The sequence below is a fragment of the Mesoplodon mirus genome, assembly GCF_964341445.2.
Source record: "Mesoplodon mirus genome assembly, chromosome: 13".
Lineage (NCBI taxonomy): Eukaryota > Metazoa > Chordata > Mammalia > Artiodactyla > Ziphiidae > Mesoplodon > Mesoplodon mirus.
In genome coordinates this window covers 35,701,492-35,726,021 of record NC_138989.1, presented here as the reverse complement: position 1 = coordinate 35,726,021, position 24,530 = coordinate 35,701,492, and the positions used below count along the sequence as shown (strand labels likewise).

Below are 24,530 nucleotides of genomic sequence, written 5' to 3'. Positions count from 1 at the left end.
TAAAGTCTTAGAACCTATTTACTCTTTATTTTTCTTAATAGACATTTTGTTCATAGAATTTAATTAATTCTTGGTTTATGACAATGTATCAATGCAGGACATGCCCTTTTAAAGTTTATTTATTGAAAAGTTTAACAAGCTGAATAACCAGAATTTGCCACCCAATCCAGTAAGTAGAATATACTGTAACTTACATCTGTGTCCTCCTCATCCCCGCCACCAAAGTTAACAAGTATCTTGAATTATTTTTGTTTACTTTTTTCTTTTAAACATCTTTATTAGAGTATAATTGCTTTACATTGTATGTTAGTTTCTGCTGTATAACAAAGTGAATCAGCTGTACGTATACATATATCCCCATATCCCCTCCCTCTTGCGTCTCCCTCCCACCCTCCCTATCCCACCCCTCTAAGTGGTCACAAAGCACCGAGCTGATATCCCTGTGCTATGTGGCTGCTTCCCACTAGCTATCTGTTTTACATTTGGTAGTGTATATATGTCCATGCCACTCTCTCACTTCGACCCAGCTCACCCTTCCCGCTCCCTATGTCCTCAAGTCCATTCTCTACGTCTGTGTCTTTATTCCTGTCCTGCCCCTAGGTTCTTCAGAACCTTTTTTTTTTTTAGATGCCATATATATGTGTTAGCTATTTCCTTTTTTTAAACGTATATATCTAATTTTGCTTGTTTTTGATAATATGAAAAAGTGTAATCATACTATATGTTGATCTACAAGGGACTTGCATTTTCATTTAATATTAGGTTACTAAGATTGCATATTTGTGTGGGTCTGTAGTACATTCATTTTCATAACCATGTTATCTTTAGTATATACCAAAAAGTAATCCCACTGTATTTATCCAGTCTCCAGTCAGTGGGCATTTGGCTTTCTCCCCCAAGTTTTAGCAGTTGTTAGGAGTACTATCTTATATATGGGATATGTGTGTAGCATTCTGTTATATATGTTTACTGGTCCAAATCTACGTAAGTTTCTGGTATATGCCTAGGAGGGAATTTGTAGGATATAAAAATGAATGTTCCAACTTACAAGGTAATGGTGAATTATTTTCCAGAGTGATTGTATTAATTTATACCTTAATCACTTATGAAAGTTTGATAAAACTCTCTTGGGAAACCATTTGGGTGTGGTATGTTTTTTGCAGGAGGAATTTTTTTTTTTTTTTTTTTCTTTTGCGGTACTCGGGCCTCTCACTGTTGTGGCCTCTCCCATTGCGGAGCACAGGCTCCCGACGCGCAGGCTCAGTGGCCATGGCTCACGGGCCCAGCCGCTCCGCGGCACGTGGGATCTTCCCAGACCAGGGCACGAACCCGTGTCCCCTGCATCGGCAGGCGGACTCTCAACCACTGCACCACCAGGGAAGCCCTGCAGGAGGAATTTTTAACTATTGCTTTTGGCTTTCTATTTCTAACTGATTTAGCTTTGGTAAGTTATATTTTAGTAGGAATTAGTCCATTTCATTAAATTTTCAATTTTATTGGCATATAGTTGTTGGTAGTGTTTGTAAAGAACCAGTGCTTGCTTTGATAAATTTTCTGTTTTCCTGTTTTCAAATTCTTTGATATCTGCTCTTTATTATTTATGCCCTTCTTACTTTGGGTTTATTTACTCTTTTTGTAGTATCTTGATGTGGAATCTTACAGATTTTTTTTTTTACTTCTTTTCTAAGATGAATATTTTGTGTTATAAATTTTCTTCTCAAGACTACTTTTGCTGTATCCCACAAGTTTTAATATGCTGTAATTTCACTTTCATTCAGTTCAGTGTAACTTTTATTTCCCTTGCAATTTGCTTTTTGATCCATGGATCTTTTTTGGAATGTATTGTTCAATTTCCAAATGTTTCCAATAGATTTTTTTGTCTTTATGTTGATTTCTAGTTTGACTTTATTATATTCAGAGAACATACTCTATATGGTTTCAGTTCTTTTAAATTTGTTGAGATTTGTTTTATGACCTAGGATATGATCTGTATTTTGGTGAATTTTCTGTGTCCTTGAAAAGAATGTGTATTTTGCTGTTGCTGGGAGGAGTGTTCTGTAAATCTCAATTAGATTCCATCTGTTGATAACATTTTTCAGTTCTTTCTTATCCTTGCTGATTTTCTGTGTAGCAGTAACGAAGAGAGGAGTATTGAAGAGCTCCACTTATTTGCACGTTTGCTGAACTTTTCAGTTCTCTGAATTTTTGCTCTGTGTATTTTTAACTAGTGTTATTTTTTGTATGCATAATTGAGATTGTTAGGACTTTTCAGTGAGCTGACCCTTTCATCATAATGCCTTTTTTAAAATTTTTTAATTAATTAATTAATTTTTGTCTCCGTTGGGTCTTTGTTGCTGCGCATGGGCTTTCTCTAGTTGCGGTGCGTGGGGTTCTCATTGTGGTGCGTGGGCTTCTCATTGCGGTGGCTTCTCTTGTTGCGGAACACAGGCTCTAGGCGCGTGGGCTTCAGTAGTTGCAGCAAGCAGGCTCAGTAGTTGTGGCTCACAGGCTTAGTTGCTCCGTAGCACGTGGGATCTTCCCAGACCAGGGCTCAAACCTGTGTGCCCTGCATTGGCAGGCGGATTCTTAACCACTGCACCACCAGGGAAGTTCCCATAATGCTTCTGTCCCTGATAATTTCTTGCTCTGAAGTGTATTTTATTTGATGCTGTAGCCACTCCAGCTTTCTTTTTGTTTATGTTTGTATGGTATATCTTTTCTTATCCATTTTCTTTTAAAATACCTATATCATTATATTTAAAATGAGTTTCTTGTAGACAGCATATGGTTGTGTCATTTTTTATTTAAAAATTTTTTTAAATTTATTAAAAAAATTTTTTTTGACTATAGTCTTTAGAATATTTATTTATTTATTTTTTTTTTTGGCTGTGTCAGGTTTTAGTTGTGGCACACGGGATCTTCGTTGTGGCACGCAGGCTCAGTAGTTGTGGTGCATGGGTTTCTCTCTAGCTGTGGCATGCACGCTCCAGAGCTCATGGGCTCTGTAGTTGTGGCGCGCAGGCTCCAGACTGCATGGGCTCAGTAGTTGCGGCTTGCAGGCTTAGTTGCCCTGCGGTGCGTGGGATCCTAGTTCCCTGACCAGAGATCGAACCCACGTCCCCTGCATTGGAAGGTGGATTCTTAAACACTGGACCACCAGTGAAGTCCCTGGTTTGGTCAGTTTTTAATTCACTCTGTCAGTTTTATTTAGTGTATTTGTACTATTACATTTACTTATTTTTAATTATTGGTACATTAGGACTCATATGTCCTGTTTTAACTTTTCTATTTGTTCCCTTTGTTTTGCATTTGTCTTTTCTGGCCTTTTTGTGGTTTACTTGAACATATTTTACTACACTGTTTTCTTTATAGTGGTTTTTGAGTATATCTTTTATTTATTTATTTATTTATTAATGGCTGCTCCAGGGAATACTGTATTACAGTCTCTTAGTATGGACATTTTGCCAATTAAAGTGAATTACAGAAATCTCACCAAATTATTTAGGTATTTTAACTCTCTCCCATTTATAATTTAGTTTTAAGTGTTACCTCTACATATATTGAGAACCATATCAGACCGTGTTATTTTTATTTCAACAGTCTAACATAATTTTAAAAACTCAAGCAGAGAAAGGTAGTCTATTTTATTTATGTGCATATTTGTTTCATTGTTCTTTATTCCCAGGTAATATTCTTATATTAACTTGGTCCGATATTAATATATCTCCTCCAGCTTTGTTTTCATAAGTATTGAACTGGTAACTCGTTTTCCAACCTTTTAACACACTGTCTCGTTATATTTAAAGAGTGTTTCTTTTAGGCAGCATTTGGTTATGTATTAAAATTGATGATCTCTGCCTTTTAATTGGAATGTTTAGACCAATTACATGTAATGTGATTATCAGTATGCTTGGTTACCATCTTTGTTACTTGTTTATTTTTCCCTTTTTCCCCACATTTCCCTTTTTTCCGCCTTACTTCAAATAGAGTGTGTGTGTGTGCGCGCTTCCACTGTTTCCTTCATTGACTTATTAGCTGCTACTCTGTTCTGTTGTTTTACTGGCAACTGTGGTTCATAGTATACATCTTTAATTTATCACAGTTCTACTCTCTTAGCAGATTTCAGTTACACAGTAGTGTTATTGACTGTACTTAATGATGTTATACATTAGCTCCTCGGACCTTATTCATCTTATTGATGAAATTTTGTACCCTTTTACCAACCTCTACCTATTTCCCACACTCCCCATTCCCTGTCAACCACTTTTCTACTGTCTGTTTCTATGAGTTTCTCTTTTTAACGGTTGTTTTCTTAAAAATGTGGTTTAAAAAAAAGTATAACATTAAATTAAAGTGTATAATTTGGTGGCATTAATTATATTCCCAGTGTTTTACAACCATTACCATTATGTATTTTCAAAGATTTTTATCTTTCCCAAACTGAAACTTCGTAACCATTAAAAGATAACTCTGTATTCTCCGCACCTCCAGCTGCTGGTAACCACAGTTCTACTTTCTGTTTCAATGCATTTGCCTATTCTAGGTACTTCATTTAAGAGGAATCATACAATATTTGTTATTTTGTTTCTGGTTTATTTCACTTACCATAATGTTTTCAGGGTTCATCCATGTTGTAGATTTTATCAGAACTTCACCCCTTTTTATGGCTGAATTATGCAGCTATACTACATTTTTCCATTCATAGGTTAATGGATGGTTGTCTTGTTTCTGCCTTTTTTGTATATTGTGAATAATACTGCTATGAACATTCATATATAAGTATTAGTTTGAGTCCCTGAGTCAGTTTATGTTTACCCACATATTTACCATTTCTGGTGGTCTTCATTCCTTTGTTTAAATCCATAGTATCATTTTCATTCCTAAAGGTCTTTTAACAGTTTTTATAATTCATGTTTGCTCTCAGTGAATTTTTTCAGCTTTTGTATGTCTGATAAAGTTTGGATCTATTCCTTACTCTCCTTCCCCCTTTAAACATTTTTGTTGAGCATAGAATTTTAGGTGGACTTTGTTAAACATTTCAGTATATTAAAAATGCTACTCCATTTCTACTGACTTGCACAGTTTACAATGAAAAATCCATTGTCATTCTTATCTTTGTTTCTCAGAATGTATGGTGTCTGTTTTCTCTGACTCTTTTAAGATGTTCTTTTTGTAGTTGGTGTTGTATACATTGTGTGTTTGTGTTGGGGGAGCACTGTAAATGTGCATGCATGTTGTGTGGTTTGTGTATTGTGTGGGGTGTTTGTGTATATGCATGCTTTTTTGCATGGGGGCATGTTTGTGTCTTTGTTGTGTGGAGATGGGTTTGTGTATGGCGGTTGCTTTGTATGTTGTCAGGGGGCTATTTTTTGTGTGCTTTGTTTTGTAGGTCTGGTATTACAGTGTTTTACCTGGTCATTGTTGTCTTTATTTTGATTATTGATATATGGGTGAGAACTTTTTATACCAATTAAAATATTTTTATTTATCCCATTATTCCTCTGTTTTGTTTTCTCTGTTTTTAAATTCATTGCATCTTTTTGTTGTTGCTTTTGAAAATGCTGTTCTACCTTTTTTTCTCTTTTAATATTTCAGAATTTATCTGTTTGTTTTCCTGGTTGTCTTTGAAATTTAAAAATGCATATTAACATCAGACTTCAAAATTTAAAAAAAACACCTCCCTTCGCCCATATTAAAAAATTTGGAACACTTTATCTCTGATCACTTCCTTCCCAAAGTTATACTTTTGTTGTCTAGTATTTCAAGTCTGACTTCGGAAATCCCACAAATTATATTCACCATTTTTTCTAACACCACGTTAAAATTTTTTAACACATATTTAAAAAATTACCTTTGTACTTAGCATATTATGATAACCTTGTATGTCAGATTGTGCTTGTAGGAACATTCCTTTAGAGCAAATCTCTTAATGGTAAATTCCCTTGGATTTTGTCTGTAAATTCTTAATTTAGCCCTAGTTCGCAGTTCTACATTGACCTTTTCTCTTGGCCCTTTGGAGATAATATTCCACTGTCTTATACTGTTGCTGTCAAAGCCTGCAAAGCCATTTCTCTCTCAGTCTGTTTATTAGTTCTTCTGTTTTGTTTTCAGTGTTCACTGTGATGCAGATTTCTTTTTATGTATCCTGTTTGGGCTCTTTTAGTCTGAATCTGTGGATCTATGCCTTTTAGTGGTTTGAGAATATTTGCAGCTTTTATCTATTCTCTCCTCTCTTTCTCCAAGTACATTTGAACTTGTGTAGATATTATCCTTCAGTCGTTCATGTTTTTAGTCCCACCTTGATGTTTTTCATTCCTTTTCTTCTTTGTTTCTTATGGGTAAGTGTTTTTGAACGTATCTCTGTGTTCTCTAAATCTTTCCAGCCATGCCGCATCTGCTCTCTAACCTTTTCATTTGGTGTAATAGTGGTTCCAGCCTCATCCCCAATTCTGTTTATTTCTGATACTGGGAAATGGTGTCCCTAGCGATCTTGCCTATATTTCGAGAGACCAGGGATGCCTACTCTCCAGAGTGTTGTTATGTTGCAGTAGGAGGTTCAATCAGAGCTCTTTGTTTGTCATGATACATGGAAATAAGAATCTCTTTGCTGTAATTCCCATTAGTATTGAGGCAATATTTTCATGAGTTTTGAAGGAGTAAACAATTTTGAAGGGAAGATTGTAGAGTTATACAGATATTTGAGATTTTCTGATTTATCAGGGTGGGCCCAAGAATTTGCATTTCTTAGCATTTCCAGGTGTTGCTGATGCAGCTGGTCTGGGTAATAAACTTTGAGAGCCATTGGACTAGATGATGTTTTGGCTTTTGGCTCTAATTCTTTTACATTTGAATAGGGGTGTTATCTGGCTCGGGGATCATTTTATTAACACTTAATAAAACTACTATAACAATTTCCTTTAGCACCTGAGTAGTTTGTTTAACATCATTGCATTAATGTAATGTTTTATTTTAGTGATCATTCAGGATATGTTCGACCACTACCAGTGCCACGCAGTTTAAATAGTGATATTTCCTATTTTGGTGTTGGGGGCAAGCAGGCTGTTTTCTTTGTTGGACAATCAGCCAGAGTAAGTAAAAATATTTCTTAAAAGTGAAAGTTGATCAAAATATTTTGAGGTTGACTTTCTAAATGTGTTATCCAGTTTAAATTGTGGGAATTTATAAAGTACTCTTTTTAATATTTAACAGATGATAAGCAAACCTGCAGATTCCCAGGATGTTCATGAACTTGTACTTTCTAAAGAAGATTTTGAGAAGAAGGAGAAAAATAAAGAGGCAATATATAGCGGATATATTAGAAACAGAAAGGTACAATACATTTTAACTCAGTAATTGTGGATTCATTACTTTGGATGGATGATAGGACAAGAACTTTTTTTTCATTTTCTAAGATACTAATGTCATTTTAAAAACTTGAAGATATGGAATTTTCAAATTAAATTTTCATTTTTTTCTTTTAATTATGTGAATAGAAAAAGTGATCATTTATGTGCTTTCTCAGGTTGAGGTCTTCAGAAAACAGATTTTCTCATAAAGCCAAGTAAGCTTTCTGGAAATTGTTCATAAGATTGTAAACTTTTTTCCTTGAACTGAGTTGGAGTTTTTAAATATTTGTTGTATAATAATCATAGAAGCAGAGTAGAAAACAGTGATAGGGTAATAGACTTTTAAGAAATCTGAGCTCCAGAGAAATAAGTAAATGAGAAACTTATTTCTGTTATAAATTTGCATTCAAATGCTCATTTTAATAAGAGTGTTCACAAATTTGAATCTTGGTGGTGAGCACATGGTATTTGTTGTATTACTCATTCAACTTTTCTCTGTTTGAAATATTTTAGAATTTTTAAATTTTTTAAAACCTTTTTTAAAAGTAAGATTTAAAAAATTCTTTGCTGCTTATAAAGCAAATTGTAAAAAATTTTATAAAGAAAATAAAAATAGTCTCAAATGCCAGAAAAAAGTACTTATGACATATTTAGTTGAACTTTCTTCTAGTTTAAACTTTATCATATACTTATGCTTTGAGCTCTGATTTATTAATATTTTGAGTATTTCTTCATTTTAGAAAGTATTTTGGTACACAACACACTTTTAATAGCTTCATAGTATCTTTGGCTAAATGTACAGTAATTTGACTATTCTGTTAAGCATTTAGCTTACTTGAAGGATTTTATTATAAATGTAAAGACACTGCCATTAGTATCTTTGCATAACATTTTGCCTGAATTGCAGTTTTTTCTTCATATAAATTGTTAGAATTTTTATAACCGTTATAAGGAATTTGAACTTAGAAATATTTATGGTGTATATTACAAAGTTGCTTTTCTGAAAGGTTGAACCCAAATCAAATACACTCCCAACAAAGGTATATTGGAAATGCCTGTTGGATCATTTCCTTATTTTTCAAAAGAACAAAGCAGGGAGGGAAGAATGATAGCAGAATGTTAGTGGTTTGATAAGTGAAAATAATACCTTTTCTTTCACAGTAGTGGGCTGAATTTTTTTCATGTTTATTAGCTACTTTTACTTTCTTTATAACTGAACATTATACTCTGTCCGAGAAACTTCTTCATTTTGCTTATTCCACCTTTTCCTCTTTAAATTTATTGCATTTATTTAACAATTTACATACCTTAATATATTGTTTATGTAACAGTATTCTGTCTTATCTTTTCTGTGTTATCTTAAAATCACAAAGCCTTATAAAGTATATTGGTGGAAATATTATTTGCCGCGTTAAAACTGGTGAAAAATAGAAATAGAGAATTTAAGTGATTTTTTTTCAGAACTGTATAGATATGATAAAGCTTAGATAGTACTGAGGTCTCTTGGGTCATCATTTCTTCCAGCTTTTCCTGTGTTTTGTGCTTAGTTCATCCCAGCAAACATTTCATGGGTACCAGTAGGTCCCTAGTCCTTTTCTTTTTCTCACCTGTCCTTTCCAGCCTACTTTTTGGGGGCTCTTCCTCTATTCCTAAGCTGTTATCAGTTACTACGGTGTGCGTAGGGTTGATAGTTCTTGATCTGTGGGGGCTAGCACGCACACGCCCCCCCCCATAGATATATATTCATTCTTATATATACCACTTAATACCAACAGTTCTCAAATATGTATTTCTTGTCAAGACTTTCTTCTTAAGATTGAAACATTGAATCAGGCTGGACTCCTTAAAGGGAAGAAACCATTCTGGCCGTTTTAAACAGAAAAGGATTTCATAAAGGGAATTAGATGCTTAGATGATTATTGGAAGAGCCGAAGGAATGATCTTTAGGCTGAGTCTTGTAGAATGATGCCAGGATATTCCAAACTGACCTTCTAGGGATGCTGCAACATCTGCTGTAGTCGGGTAGCTGGGGGACCACAGCTGGATCTGGAATTCAGAAACACAGTACCTTACCTCTGATCCAGGAGTTGGAAAAGTCTTGCTGCCACAATTGCTCCAACAGTGGACACAGAATTTCTGGCCATTACTAGTGCTGTATCAGTGCTGATGCTTAAGCTGGAACCTGGATACTGGTCTTTCAGTACCTTGCATGGTAACAGAAAACTTTTAAGAAACCTCAGGAGATGGCCTTTGCCTCACTTTTCCCTTCTAAATCTTTGGCTAGTACATCTAATTGAGGAAACCTAATTTGCATCCACAAGCAAAAATTTAAGAGTCTGAGAAATAGACGTTTTTGGATTTCTTTCCATCCTCTGCAGCCCGGGAGGGGACAACATAAGGTGGTACAAATGGCAGCTGAATACCAATTGATGCTATCTAGCATACGCATTTCCAGTTTCAGTTAGATGTCCCTCTCCATGGGTTCTGTAAATAACTCCCTTTTGGTACATCTGAAATCAAATATCTATAAGCGTTTCTTATTTTCTTCCCCTTTCCTCCATCTATTAACAGTATAGTAGTAATTGTAATCCTTGTTGTTAATCATTCACCACATTTATTTCTTTTAAAATAGTTCCTTTCATTTATCCTCTCTTCCACTCATTTCCACTGCTTGATTCAGCCTTTCCAGCTGCGTCCTTCATCATATGTTTAACATATATTCTAAACTACCTTGTATCCCTTATAGTCTCAAATCCTTCATGTTCTCATTGGTCTGGGATGTTTTTATTAAGTCATCTGCTGGATGAATGTCACCCCATTTTTATTTTTTTAACTCTGTAGTTCTTGGCTTATAGCTTTCTAATGGCACATTGTTTTATAATCATTTGTTTCTCATCTATTAGATGGAATTTGTAGCGAGGAAGGATGCTCTCTTTCTTTTATCTTGAACCCTATTTTCCTCATGCCCAAGTTGAGTCATAGGGCTTAGAAGGTGCTATCCAAATATTTGGATAATGAACCTGCATCATCAGTAAACCCAAGCTAATCTACTAACTCTCAAACTGTATAAAATGTTACTTATGTATTATGTATTGTAGCTATAATATTAGTAATTTAGTGTGTAGGGATGCATTGGAATCGTATTGGAGCATTGGTTTTTATTTTTTTTGAGGAAGTAATAATGCACACTTACTAAAAAAAGAAAACCAGTTTCCTAGACGTAATAGTTTAGTGTGTATCTTTATCCTTATAAGGTTTTATGTGTACAGCTTATATAATATACATATATGCATGCAATTTTTAACATACAGACTCATAGTAAAAACTGAGAAGTTTGTAATTCTTATCCTCAAACATTCCCCCACTCCCCCCTCCCCACTTCCCTCTTAAAGTGGACTGGGGCCCAGGATGATTTTACTCCCTTTTAAACAGAGTGCCTTTGGGCTAAGCCAGCTGGGTTCAGGCTGCATCCTCGTTTTCCTGAACTTGGAGGGCTGGCTGGGCATTGGTCCTGACCAAGTTAAGTGGTAGGTACCCCAAGCAAGGACTCATTCCACCTTAACCTTAGGGTAACTGTTCTCAATTTTGGGGTGCAGTTTTAAACTCAGTATTTATTTTTCTTTACCCTTTTCTTTATGATTCTCCAATCCGTGTAGCATTATGGTGTAGCATTCTCCTTGATGTGTGCCAGTTTAGCAATCTATGTAAAAGTTTCCCTCTCCTCACAGCATTGTCACACACTCAGCTGATTTGCAATTGGCCATTTTCCTCCAAAAGATTTTTGAAGCCTGTATTTGAAATTATCCAAGTGAATCACATTAAAGGTTGATGTAAATGTTATTTGTTAATTACAATTAAGGTGCATGTAATGTGTTTTTCTTTATGTTCACTCTTATAGCCGTCTGATTCTGTTCACATTACAAATGATGATGAAAGATTTCTACATCATCTTATCTCAGAGGAGAAGGAAAAAGATAGCTTTACTGCTGTGGTTATCACAGGAGTACAACCAGAACACATACAGTACTTGAAAAATTATTTCCTTCTTTGGACAAGACAGTTAGCGTAAGTATTTACATTTGATTCAGGACATGTTTCTTCTTATCTTTTTTAAGATGGAAAATATTACAGACATACTGAAGCCTCTTGGCTGTCTGCTTTACTCCTATCCCATTTCCTTCCCTTCAGTACAGGGATCATTACTCTGATGTTAGTGTTAAAATGGTTCTGTATTCTGTAAATAATGTACCTATCACCGGTAATGTATTGGTCATTACAAATACAAATATGAGGCCCATGCTTTTTGACAACTGTGATAACATTTAAAATAAACTTGAGTTCATCCAATTCAGCTCATCACTCCCAGATCCCCCTTTTGTGCTTTTGCTGTGTAGCATGTATTATAATCTTCCATACCACACAATTTACTTATATTTTTGTCTGCCTTCTACCTTGGAATGTCTGTCATTTTTTATGCACTGCTGTATCCCAGTGTTTCCTGTTACATAGTAGATGCTCAATAAAAGTTTACTGAATGAATGTATTGAGTCTATTAAAATTAAAAAAAAATCTGTATGTGCCTGTATGACATGAGTAATACTGAAAATAAATCTTTGTGTATCTATTCCAGGAAAACTTTTAGGGAGTATATATTCCATTAGATCAAATCAGAAGTATATATATTTAATGGCTCTTAAGTTTTTTCCTCTGTAGTTACACAGTATAGACCTTTGACTGGATTGTTTCCGTAATTTGTATTAGCCTGAATTAATTAGTCTTGCAAAAATGGGTATACTGTACAAAATTCATGTTTTTAAAGAAAGTATCTTTTCTTATTTTTTCAAAGGGCTGTTGTACTTACTTTGAGATTCTCTATTTTATACATATATATAAACAATTAAAATTTTTTATGGGGAAATAAATTTGATTTTAGGAATGCCTTTTTTTCTTGAATATTGATGTTTATTGGCTCTGTAACACAAGAGTTTTAAATAGGACTTTGGAATGTTTCTTCTCTAAGAACATCTTTTATTAGTTATTTTATTATTTCTCTTAACTGAAGGAATTCAGTGTACATTAATGACATAATTATAACTTAACTCTTGCTTTTAAAAAGAATGACGTATAACTTTAACCATTCTTTGAAATAGACACTTGCTAAGCTATTTATAGCATTCTTTCTTAATGTATGGTTGTAAACTTATTGTTGACTATAATGTTAACACTTTTGAGATGTCTGAAGAAAGATCTCATGATTTTCAGTGATTTCCTTTTATCTTAGTAGTGTTTTAAACTAGGACAACTAATGTAATTTTAAAAAGTTAAAATTCATATGAAGGAATATTTTAAATTCCTGCTTGAGGAATAATTACACATGTGATACGGGATATGGAGAGAGGTGAAAAATCTCCTCCAAATAAAATCTTTTGAAACATTTGCCAAAATAAAATAACAAAGATTTCTGAAATGGTGGTTTTTGATGGGATAATGTTGAATTTATTAGTTTTAGGAGTATTGGCATAAGATTGTTTCAGTGTCATAGGAGAAGAAAGATGAGAGTTACAGAATGATACTCTCATGTTGGGGACATAAGTTAAAGATATTCAATCCTGTATACTCCCTGATATTTGAGTCCTTTGTAGAACATCCTTAACAAGTAGAATTACAGCCTCTTAACTTCTAGTTTTAGTTTTTCTGATAAACTGTACTTAAAGTATTTGGGCCTTGAAGTTGAAAAGACTTGGATTGAAGCCTCCCCCCAACTCTATAATTCTGTGGCCTTAAGTAAATTAAATTATATACGTTTCTTGCATTCCAATTTCTATATAAAATGAAGGGTAATAATACCTGAATCTCAGGATTGTTTTTACCATTAAATGGTTTACTCTGTGTAAAGATGCTTAATATAGTGCTTGGCACCTAGTAGGTACTGCCAAATAGTAGTTATAGAATTTTTTTTGGTAGAAGATTAGATGAACTGTAATTTTATGTGAATTAAAAGTGTAAAGTTATTCTTCTGTGTTTTAGGCATATTTATCATTACTATATTCATGGCCCAAAAGGAAATGAAAAATGTACATCAAAAGAAGTTGGACCTTTCAACAACATTGATATTGAAGTAAGATAAAATTCTTTCTTAAAATATTGTGAATTATTAGGTATCTGTTCTAGTTCCAAGTAACTCTGGACAAGAAAACTCAGTCAGTAAATAGGCAACTTCTCTGTCCTTGTCTTTTACCAAAACACTTCCCTAATTTGATATCCAAGTAAAGAGATTATTCCTAGATGTATTTTTGTGGAACCTTTGTTTACTATAGTATATGGTTTTTCCTTTCTCTGTCTTCTCTAGAGATATGAGCTGTTACTAAATATCATGTCTCAAAAGCAGGGAAGAAAAGAAATAGTTTCTCCTTTGTTCACAGAAGTCTTATAACGGTAAAGTAAGATTTAGAAGAAAAGAATATTTGAGTGCTGAGTTCTCAGTATCCTTGCCCACACGTCAGGAAGAATTTCATGTACATCTTTATCCCACTTCCTACCTCTAGCAGGAAACCTTGAATTAAATGTACTCATCACTTAATATATCCTTCAGCTCTGCTTTGCTCTTTCTTTGCTTACTTTCAGTTTTTTGTAGTATATTTTTTTTGAGATGCTACTTAAAGCTATTTAATCCAAATAAAAATATATATGTATTTCAATAAGCTAGATGATTACTTGTACAAATAAAAGTAGTTTTTGCCTGTTCTATTGTTGGATCATAGCTGAGAACAAAAGTAAAGTCACTATAGAATTTAATTGTTTTTGTTTTATTTTTATTTTAGATTTCTATGTTTGAAAAGGGGAAGACACCTAAGATTATCAACCTAAGGGAAATACAAGATGACATGCAGACGTTGTATATAAATACAGCAGCCGATAGTTTTGAGTTCAAGGCTCATGTTGAAGGAGATGGTGTAGTGGAAGGGATTATCCGATATCACCCTTTTTTATATGATAGAGAAACATATCCTGATGATCCATGCTTTCCATCAAGTATGTTAATCCGTTATCTTAGCTACAAAATGTGAAGTTGTGATTTAGGATAGTGATTTGTTTTCTTAATAATAATTATTAGTTGGGCTGTTGAGGTTAGATAAATTTAGAAACTTTTTTCCCTCATGCAAATCTTAAGTTATTAAGTATTTATAATTTTTATAATTCTTAATTTTTGTGTATATTCATTTCCAGATGAATAAAGCAGTGGCTTTAAGAAAGATTATATATTCTTTTATCATAGATCTCTTCCTGAACTACACTTTTAGCTATGTACTGCATAGTAATCCTTTATATATTCTCCATGTTGTCTTCCTGTTATCTTTGTAGGTATTTATAAAGTAGTTTTAAACTTTACTTAGTCATACTAGCTTTTTCTTTATGCTTTCTGATTTTTGCCTTGCTATAGAAAGGTATCTTATACCTCAAGATTATAAAAAAGATCCTGTGGTTTTTTTCTTAATCATTTTATGTTTACATCTTTAACACATCTCTGATCTTTTTTTGCGTGTGGGTTAACTTAATATTTTCCATGTGGGTTTCCAGTTTCCTAGCACCAATTATTGAACGTTATGATTTTTGTAATAGTTTAAATACCACTTTCATAATAATATAAAGTTCCCATAAGTGCATAGATCTGGATTTTTACTGTAAGGAATTGATCTAGTTTGTGTTTTTATTTATTTATTATAAATTTATTTATTTGTTTATTTATTTATGGCTGTGTTGGGTCTTTGTTGCTGTGAGCGGGGGCTACTCTTTGTTGCGGTGTGCTGGCTTCTCATTGCGGTGGCTTCTCTTGTTGTGGAGCACGGGCTCTAGGTGCGTGGGCTTCAGTAGTTGTGGCATGTGGGCTCAGTAGTTGTGGCTTGCAGGCTCTAGAGTGGAGGCTCAGTAGTTGTGGCGCATGGGCTTAGTTGCTCCGCGGCATGTGGGATCTTCCTGGACCAGGGCTCGAACCTGTGTGCCCTGCATTGGCAGGCGGATTCTTAACCACTGTGCCACCAGGGAAGTCCCTATTTTGTGTTTTTATACATGAGTAATGATACTCTCTTGTCCTTTATACTGTATATTGATATCTATAGGGCAAGACACTATTGTTCTTTTTTGAGAAAATTCTTAATGCTTAATCTTTTGCTCTTCTGGATAAACTTCGGAATCACTTTGTACTGTACTTTCACTTTAAAAAAATCCTAGTGGTATTATTGGGATTGCACTGAATTTTCATAGATTAACAATGTTAAATTTTCTCATTCAGAATAATTCTTTAGTATAGCCTTAGTATTGTGGGTTTTGGAACCAGATTTCCTGATTTGAATCCTATCTTTGCCATTTTGTGTAAACTTTGACAAAGTACTGCCTGCCTCAGTATCTGTGAAATGGGGGGGTAATAATTCTTGCCTCATAGACGTGTTGTGAGGGTTAAATAAGAAACTGCTTCAAGTCCTCAGAATAGTGCCCGACTTTGTTTAGTAAGTGCTCATATATGTTATTACTTAGTGACCTTCCCTCCAGTGAAGTCTCTAGCATTTGCCATTTGTAATTTTTGCATGCTTATAGACAAAAAGATAAAGTTCTTCAAATGATGTCTTAAAATAATAGCCAGTAAGTTGAATGAGATCAGAGGGGTTCTCTAAGAGCAAGTGAAATGGTGTGATTGAAAGGAATATTTACTTGTGATGGACTTGTGAGGGTTTTTTGGGAGAAGAAGGCTTTATTGGGGGTGGGGGGAATGACTTAATGCCAGAATAACTGAGGTTTTACTATGTCAGGATCATAACGTTTGAATCTAATTTATCTGAATATATGAAAATGTGTTACTAACAAACATAAAAATGTAGACAGTTGCTCTTTATAACATAGGTTATAATTCTAGCTGTATCATAAAGTAAACTTACATTCAGTGTTATTAATTTGTCCAAGCTAGGTAAACTTGCTGTTGCTAGATACTGTAGATTTTCCAGATGATTTTTATGTAAGTAAACTGGTTCTGACAGAGTTGTGAAGCTTGTGGTTTAGGTACAGGATTCAAGCTCCCATATTTATAAATAGGTTTTAAAGATTGCAGGCTCAGTATCTAGTATAGTACTCCTAACACAGATTGATTAGTATGTAAGTAATTATTGACTTTGTAATGAGAAACACTATTGGTAATGTGGAACCACTTTGAAAATCTGCCTTTTTGAGGGCAAACAGAATAAAGCCACCTTTAGGTTTTATAGAATGCAATGTTAAAGATCATAAGAATTTTTGTTACCATTTCTCTGAAGTAGCTTTAACGTTTCACTTACAGAAGTTGATTTCTCAGTGGTAAAAATTGCATATACTTTATAGCAATAAATATTTTGTTCCAATATTCCTTTGTTCTAGAATTAAAAGATGAAGATGATGATGATGACTGTTTGATACTTGAGAAAGCAGCAAGAGGGAAAAGACCTATTTTTGAATGTTTTTGGAATGGACGACTAATACCATATACATCTGTTGAAGAGTAAGTTCTGATTTTTACTGAAATTATATTGTTTTGTGATCTAATCTTTTTACTAACTAATACTTTGTTTTGTTCTGTTCAAGCTTTGACTGGTGTACTCCTCCTAAGAAGAGAGGGCTTGCACCGATTGAGTGCTACAATAGGATATCTGGTGCATTATTCACTAATGACAAATTCCAGGTCAGCACAAATAAACTGACCTTTATGGATCTTGAGCTAAAATTGAAAGATAAGAACACCCTTTTTACAAGGATTTTAAATGGACAGGTATGGTTTTAAGTATCAAAATTTGAATATTTGCAAGTGTTCTATTTTAAGTACAACGAAAGCCACTAGTGTAGATTTGTACTGACAATTTGCATACTTTTCATTTTATTTAATCAGGAGTATAAATTTTCATTCATGAGCATTTATGTGTTCACTCAAAAATTTCAAACTGATTAGATCTTGTTCAGGTAACATTTACAGATCTTTTGTCAGATCTTCATCAGTACCTTAACATAGTAAATAGAAGCTACAGAACCACGTCCATTTGATAAGAGCATATAAGAACAATTTTATCTAATACAAAAGCTGTGTTTATATTTTAATAACCTACATATGCAATTTTAATCTAATCTTGGGGGTAAACTTGAGGTAGAACTATGAAATACTTTGGGCTAAAAGGTGCTGTGAGATTGATCAGTATTAAAATCTGCATTAATCAATAGAAAAAGAATGATAAATTTTTTAAAAAGTAGGATAGAACTAGTGTACTTTTATTCTACCTAAGCACCTCAGAAACTTTTACTTGATACTACTCTTTCAGTAGTTTAATGTTAAGTTGCCAAGAGATGGATGCATTTATTCTGAACTTAAAATTGCTTAAGCAATAAGCACAATACATGACACACAGTATTTATAGTCAGTCATCCCTACATGTTGAAATTCATTTTGCTCTTAATAAAAAAGATACTGAATCTTATGTAATTTTATCGAATACAAGGGCTGTACATTGAATTACAGCATAAAAATTTGGTAGACGGACTGTCCCATTCCTAGTTAATAATTTTAATATTCTTGTCAAGTTGACAAAGAGATAACAGTAATTTGCTGATTCAGGAAGGAGTTCTGAGAACAGATTAGGGGGAAGATTTCCTTGAAGATACGTGCCATTTTTGAGTGTTTACCATGTACATGTTACTACTTATTCAAATAACTTTTTAAAACCAAAGTTTTTTTTTTTTTAATGGTTAACATACTGGCCCTTTGACTATCAGCTGCAAAAACTTAAGCTGAAATCAGTTTTAGTTTTGCCCCATTTTCATTTGGAAATGGTATATTGTGGAATAAGGTATATAGGGGGAAATGAACTTCTATAACTTTATGCAAAGTCTTCTGTGAAAGCATGTGATGTAAAGATTATCTTCCCTACTCATTCTCCTAAAGATAGGCATTAAACAAGTATATAGCACCTTATGCTGGAATGTAAATCTCTATACTGTCTCCCATCAGGGTGAAGAATGATACGCAATAGCACATTTTCTTCTTATATATTAGAAAACAATTTTTATTTTATGATTTATTTTCTGAATAAATATAGATATATAATACATAATTAAAAGGAAAGATGTGTTTTGCATAGAAATGTTTCTCAACCTTTTTTTCACTATATAAAAGAGCTTTTTTGACCTTTTCTCCCCCTAATCACTCCCCCAATGACATTTTAATACCATAGATATACCATATATATGTTTAAGTACAATATGTATTTAAATCTGTGCCTGACACATAAAAAGATATTTTTATTGCCCTATTGAGAATGTGCATCGTTCACAGTAAGAAGGCTTCCACTTACCCTTTTCCCCTAATCAGCTAGTTCTCCTTATCCTAGGCAGCCAGTGTTTGTCATTTTTTGGTATATCCTAGGATTTAAAACAGGGAAGCAAATCGTTGTTGATAATGACCGTTGAGACCTTGAACCCAAGGAAGTAGCAAAGATTTTTCTTTCTTTAGTAATGTCTTTGATAGAAATCGAAATTCATATGGGAGAAGGATCCAGCAAAATATTTTAGTTTTTTTATTAGGTATTCTGGGGTGGGCAGGTATGTGGAAGGAAAAATGAAATGAATGAGAAGTGTCTGTGGTTGTATTTGTTTACTAGTAGCTGTATTTCATAGAACATTTTAAAATTTTACAGGAGCAGCGAATGAAAATTGACAGAGAATTTGCTTTATGGCTGAAGGACTGTCATGAAAAGTATGACAAACAAATAAAATTTACACTTTTTAAAGGAATAATTACACGTCCTGATCTTCCTTCTAAAAAGCAGGGCCCCTGGGCGACTTATTCAGCAATAGAATGGGATGGAAAAATATACAAAGCAGGACAGCTGGTAAGTTTAACTTATTTTTAGATTTAATTTTTAGTAGAATTTGAAACTAAATTAGATGTATTAGAATTTATCAACAACCAAAAATAATATATTTACTCTTGGCTCCTCAGGAGCCAGAAAAGAACAAAAAGGCCAAATGGATTTTTTTTTTTCTTTCGGTACACGGGCCTCTCACTGTTGTGGCCTCTCCCGTTGCGGAGCTCAGGCTCCGGACGCGCAGGCTCAGCGGCCATGGCTCACGGGCCTAGCCGCTCCGCGGCATGTGGGATCTTCCCAGACGGGCGTGAACCCGTGTCCCCGCATCGGCAGGCGGACTCTCAACCACTGCGCCACCAGGGAAGCCCCAAATGGATTTTAATTACGTAATTTAACAGGACATTTTATAAAAAACTTGATTTTTGCCAAAGGCTCAATTAACAAGGTTTTTATTGTTTCTTGCACTAAAATTTACTCAAATGGAGAATTCCGTTTTGTTTTTTTAATTGTGATATGGAGAAATTATTTTTCAGCAAATTTTTATTGAGTGCTGCTCGTGAGTTACTGTGCTATTGACTGCATTGTGGAGAATGCAGAGATCTAGGGGATGTCCTTTGTCCTTCAGGCTGTTACAGCCTGAAAACAGAGATAACCTAAGCAGAATAATCATAGGTAAGAAGGGGGTAAGTGCTATGAAAAGAGAGAATGAATAGTGCTCATAGTTTAGGAGGAGAGAATTTTCTGACTTCGGATTGGCCTGGGAGAAGAGGGTAAATCATGCAATTCTTTGTGCATGAAGTGGCATTTGTATGGAACTTGAAAGAGGTAAAGGCTCAGGTTTGCAGAGGTAATTATGAAGGTAATAAATGCACAAATGTGACACTCTCATCATCACATATCGAAAGCTTTGGAATCAGATGCGGTCACCTCGAAGTAGTATGTGTAGCTACAGCTTGCTTTTCCAACATTTAGAGGTTAGGAAAACAAAGAGGAGGAGCTGACAAAGGAGAATTGAAAGGGATAAGACAGTGAGATAGAAGGAAACCAGGAGAATAAGGTATTTGTGAAGAGTTACAAGGAGGGAGTGATCAGTTTTGTCAAATTCTGTGTGGTAGTCAAGTGAAATGCTTTCTCAGAGAAGATAATCTGAGCACAGACAAAAACAGGTAAATGCAGGGAAACCGCAAGCAACAGAGTTGGGTTGCTGCAACCTATTGTGTGTGTGAGGAGAAATAATTCAGAAATGAAATGAGGCTGGAAGGTAGGTTGGGTGTAAATTTTTGTTGTCCTTGTAGTTGGGAAGTTTTGAATTGGACTAATGGAAATTACCCTTAGATTTTTCAAGCCAAGTAAGGGGAAGAAATACATTATAGGCAAGTTTTGAGCTAATTTATTTGAAAGAAATGATAACTTTGTAAGTCACCGTTCACAGTCTGCAAGCAACATTTATGGGGGTTTGAGATAATTTGCATTAATAATAATTGACTTTGGAAGGCTTTGGGCATTTTAGACACATGCATAGCTGTGACATTTTTGTATGAAGAAGCCACTGTGTCTTTTCAAAGATATGTTACAAATAAGTGGAGAACTTCACAAATATAACTTCATTAGAATATTAGAATGCTTTTTTTTGTTAATTTTTCTAATGATAGATGCTGAGTTTTCCCCTTGCATAAAGTAGTTCTGTTAAGTATTGTTAAACCTGTTTTTCTAAAAGTAAATATTAATACTAAATCCTTGTTTTAAAACTAAATATTAGGTCAAGACAATCAAGACACTTCCTCTCTTTTATGGAAGCATTGTAAAATTTTTTCTTTATGGTGATCATGATGGAGAAGTATATGCTACAGGAGGAGAGGTTCAAATTGCAATGGTAAGACCCCCAAATAACAAAAAATATTTCTTCAAAGTCTCTTGGTACTACTTTCTTTTGCTTAATTGTTAAAATAAAGATACGGTATTCTATTTTGCCTTGTCTTTGGCTTTTCCATTGGTTAAAGTAGTGGTAGCATGAATTTTTATGTTTCATATTTGATGTTTTTAATAATCTATAGAACTTAACATCTGTGTGCCCGGTGTTTAATAAATGTTACATATATTATTGCTAGTTAACACAGTAATTTTGTAAAGTGCACATTTCATCCAAGGCCCACAAACATAAACATTGGAGCCAGACTTCTATCTCAAGAATGAAAAACTTCAAAACTAGAGCTGGTTTTATCCTTATACTATGCTCTTGTTAAAATTTGAATGGCCTAAGGCCTATTTAATTAGGCCTAAGGAGTTTACATGAAAAATGGAAGTAAACACTGTGGTATAATGTAATAATAGCTAATATGATTTATATACTTAATTAGGGTAAAAATATGTTTCTTTGGAAGAAGTGTTCTTGTTGCAGCTAAATTTAAGTAGTTTTTTTGAAATGTTGGTATAAATTTTATTTATTCAGGAACCTCAGGCACTGTATGATGAAATAAAAACTGTGCCAATTGCAAAGCTGGATAGGACAGTTGCTGAGAAAGCTGTGAAAAAATATGTAGAAGATGAAATGGCAAGGTAATTTACATTCCAAGATGCATGGTAAAAAATAACAAGAAAAATCAAGAGGAGTTGTCCTTTTAGCAGTTATTGAGTGTATCGTTACGCTCTTCTATTTGGGCACTTGTAGTCTTAGATGTGTGTATTGTGACAAACTTCTTGCTGTTAAAAAAAACCTGAGAGCTCTCTGTTATAAAAACAGAATCCTGTATTTCATAGAAAAATGAGGAAATCTTATATCTACAGTATCACTGTTATCAGCACTATGATTAAGTTTGTTAAAGAAAAAAAAAAACTTTGGCCTACATCTAGAGGAAAATGGTAGTAACTGCTGAGAGGTAAAGATTAGTACAAAAGAAGTAAAAGGAAATCGAAAAACAAAACGGTTTGTGGCTCTTGTATAGCTAATGATGCTGTCATTTTGATTCCTACTGAATCTCACTGGTAATTCTTTTATTGGTAGAGTTTATCCTGTCTCCCAAAGGTAGCTTGTACTATAAACGAATAGAAAAATCTCAAAAAAAAGCACAGTTCCTGGCTGTTAACACCAGGAGATTTTGTCTTACTCTGTAGCCACAACAGTGGTTGAGGAGAAGGAAATGTTTACAGTATTAATCATACAGGATTTCAGATTTAACCTGTCAAAAAAAATAGAAATAAATATTAAAATTTCTAGTAACTTTTATTTTTAAAAATAAGACCATAATTAACACAGTTCATGAATCATTAATATGCTGGTTTCCTAATAGGCTCCCTGATAGATTGTCAGTAACTTGGCCTGAAGGAGATGAATTATTGCCAAATGAGATTAGGCCTGCTGGAACCCCCATTGGTATGTTTTTGGGTTTTTTGTGTGTGTTTGTTTTTTGTTTGTTTGTTTTTAAATACTGAAAAATGCTTTTCTTACATCTTACATTTCATAGTAAAAGACCATGAAAAATTAAAGTGCTGTGTGAAGACCTAGCAGATTCATCAGATTCTTTGGGTGTAACTCAGACATTCTTATTTTTAATTTTGGACTGATAGGTGCATTAAGAATTGAAATATTGAATAAAAAGGGGGAAGCAATGCAAAAGCTTCCAGGAACAAGTCATGGAGGGTCAAAGAAACTCCTGGTCGAGCTCAAAGTTATACTACACTGTAAGTATACAAACTAATTTGGATCTTTATTGTTGTTCTTAAATATATAACATATGTTTTAATATCTTTGTGTAATTATGAGCTAGCAATCTGATAGATAGTGCATTTGTTTAAAGTTAGGAGTTTCAAAAGTGTGAATAATTCATATTAAAAAAATCAATTGTTTTCTGAGGGTTTTTTTTAACATTTTATTCTGAATTTTCCTATGTAGGTAGCTATGGGCTAAAATAAAGATATGATGTGCATACATGTAGTAGTTTGTACTGAATAGGAATTTAGATTGGATAATCCTTAAGATCCCTTCTATATCAAAAATACTGTGTCTCTGAACCTATGGGCTGGAAGTACTTGTTTCAGATGAGAATCCTGGCCCACTCTTTGGTAAAGGAAAAGAACTACATATTATTGCTCATCTTGTATTTTCCTAACTTGAATCACCTTGTTTGTTAACTTTCTTGTCTGTTGTTTTTTGTTTTTTTTAACATCTTTGTTGGCATATAATTGCTTTACAATGGTGTGTTAGTTTCTGCTTTATAACAAAGTGAATCAGCTATACATATATATATGTTCCCATATCTCTTCCCTTTTGTGCCTCCCTCCCTCCCACCCTCCCTATCCCACCCCTCTAGGTGGTCACAAAGCACCGAGCTGATCTCCCTGTGCTATGTGGCTGCTTCCCAGTGGCTATCTGTTTTACATTTGGTTGTGTATATATGTCCATGCCACTCTCTCACTTTGTCCCAGCTTACCCTTCCCCCTCCCCATGTACTCAAGTCCATTCTCTACATCTGTGTCTTTATTCCTGTCCTGCCCCTAGCTTCTTCAGAACCTTTTTTTTTTTTAAGATTCCATATATATGTGTTAGCATATGGTATTTGTTTTTCTCTTTCTGACTTATTACTTCACTCTGTATGACAGACTCTGGGTCCATCCACCTCACTACAAATAACTCAATTTCGTTTCTTTTTATGGCTGAGTAATATTCCATTTTATATATGTGCCACATCTTCTTTATCCATTCATCTGTCAATGGACACTTAGGTTGCTTCCATGTCCTGGCTATTGTAAATACAGCTGCAATGAACATTGTGGTACATGATTTTTTTTTTTTTTTTTTTTTTTTGCGGTACGCGGGCCTCTCACTGTTGTGGCCTCTCCCATTACGGGGCACAGGCTCCGGACGCACAGGCTCAGCGGCCATGGCTCACGGGCCCAGCTGCCCCGCGGCATGTGGGATCTTCCCGGACCGGGGCACGAACCCGTGTCCCCTGCATCGGCAGGCGGACTCTCAACCACTGCGCCACCAGGGAAGCCCACATGACTCTTTTTGAATTACGGTTTTCTTTGTCTCTTGTTTTTGTCTTGACTGCCTGAAAGTATTTTCAATTTATATTTTCAATAATCTGTTCTGTCACTATATATTGCATGTCTGGTCCATGGATTTTAAAGATGTTTTATTCACTATGCGTTTATTTCCAACATTTATAAACTAGTCAGTGGTAATGTATACTTTCATTGTATAAATGTCTTATTAGCCTTGGCAGCATTGAACAGTTTGACTAATTTTACTGCAGTACTCTTATTTTTGGCCTCTGTGACACTCTATATTTCTCCAACTTTTTTTGATGGCTTA

General features: G+C 34.3%; 1 protein-coding gene across 1 annotated transcript in view; it reads left to right on the top strand.

Moving 5' to 3' along the window:
* Window positions 1-24,530, top strand: part of SMCHD1 (structural maintenance of chromosomes flexible hinge domain containing 1) — a 126,174-nt gene that overhangs the window by 24,254 nt on the left and 77,390 nt on the right. The window contains exons 6-17 of the mRNA XM_082640411.1: window positions 6,974-7,088; window positions 7,210-7,329; window positions 11,245-11,411; window positions 13,374-13,464; window positions 14,168-14,378; window positions 16,749-16,869; window positions 16,953-17,136; window positions 19,049-19,243; window positions 20,979-21,092; window positions 21,669-21,775; window positions 22,507-22,589; window positions 22,784-22,897. Coding sequence (XP_082496537.1) covers window positions 6,974-7,088; window positions 7,210-7,329; window positions 11,245-11,411; window positions 13,374-13,464; window positions 14,168-14,378; window positions 16,749-16,869; window positions 16,953-17,136; window positions 19,049-19,243; window positions 20,979-21,092; window positions 21,669-21,775; window positions 22,507-22,589; window positions 22,784-22,897 — 1,622 coding nt within the window. The remainder of the gene's footprint in view (window positions 1-6,973; window positions 7,089-7,209; window positions 7,330-11,244; window positions 11,412-13,373; window positions 13,465-14,167; window positions 14,379-16,748; window positions 16,870-16,952; window positions 17,137-19,048; window positions 19,244-20,978; window positions 21,093-21,668; window positions 21,776-22,506; window positions 22,590-22,783; window positions 22,898-24,530) is intronic.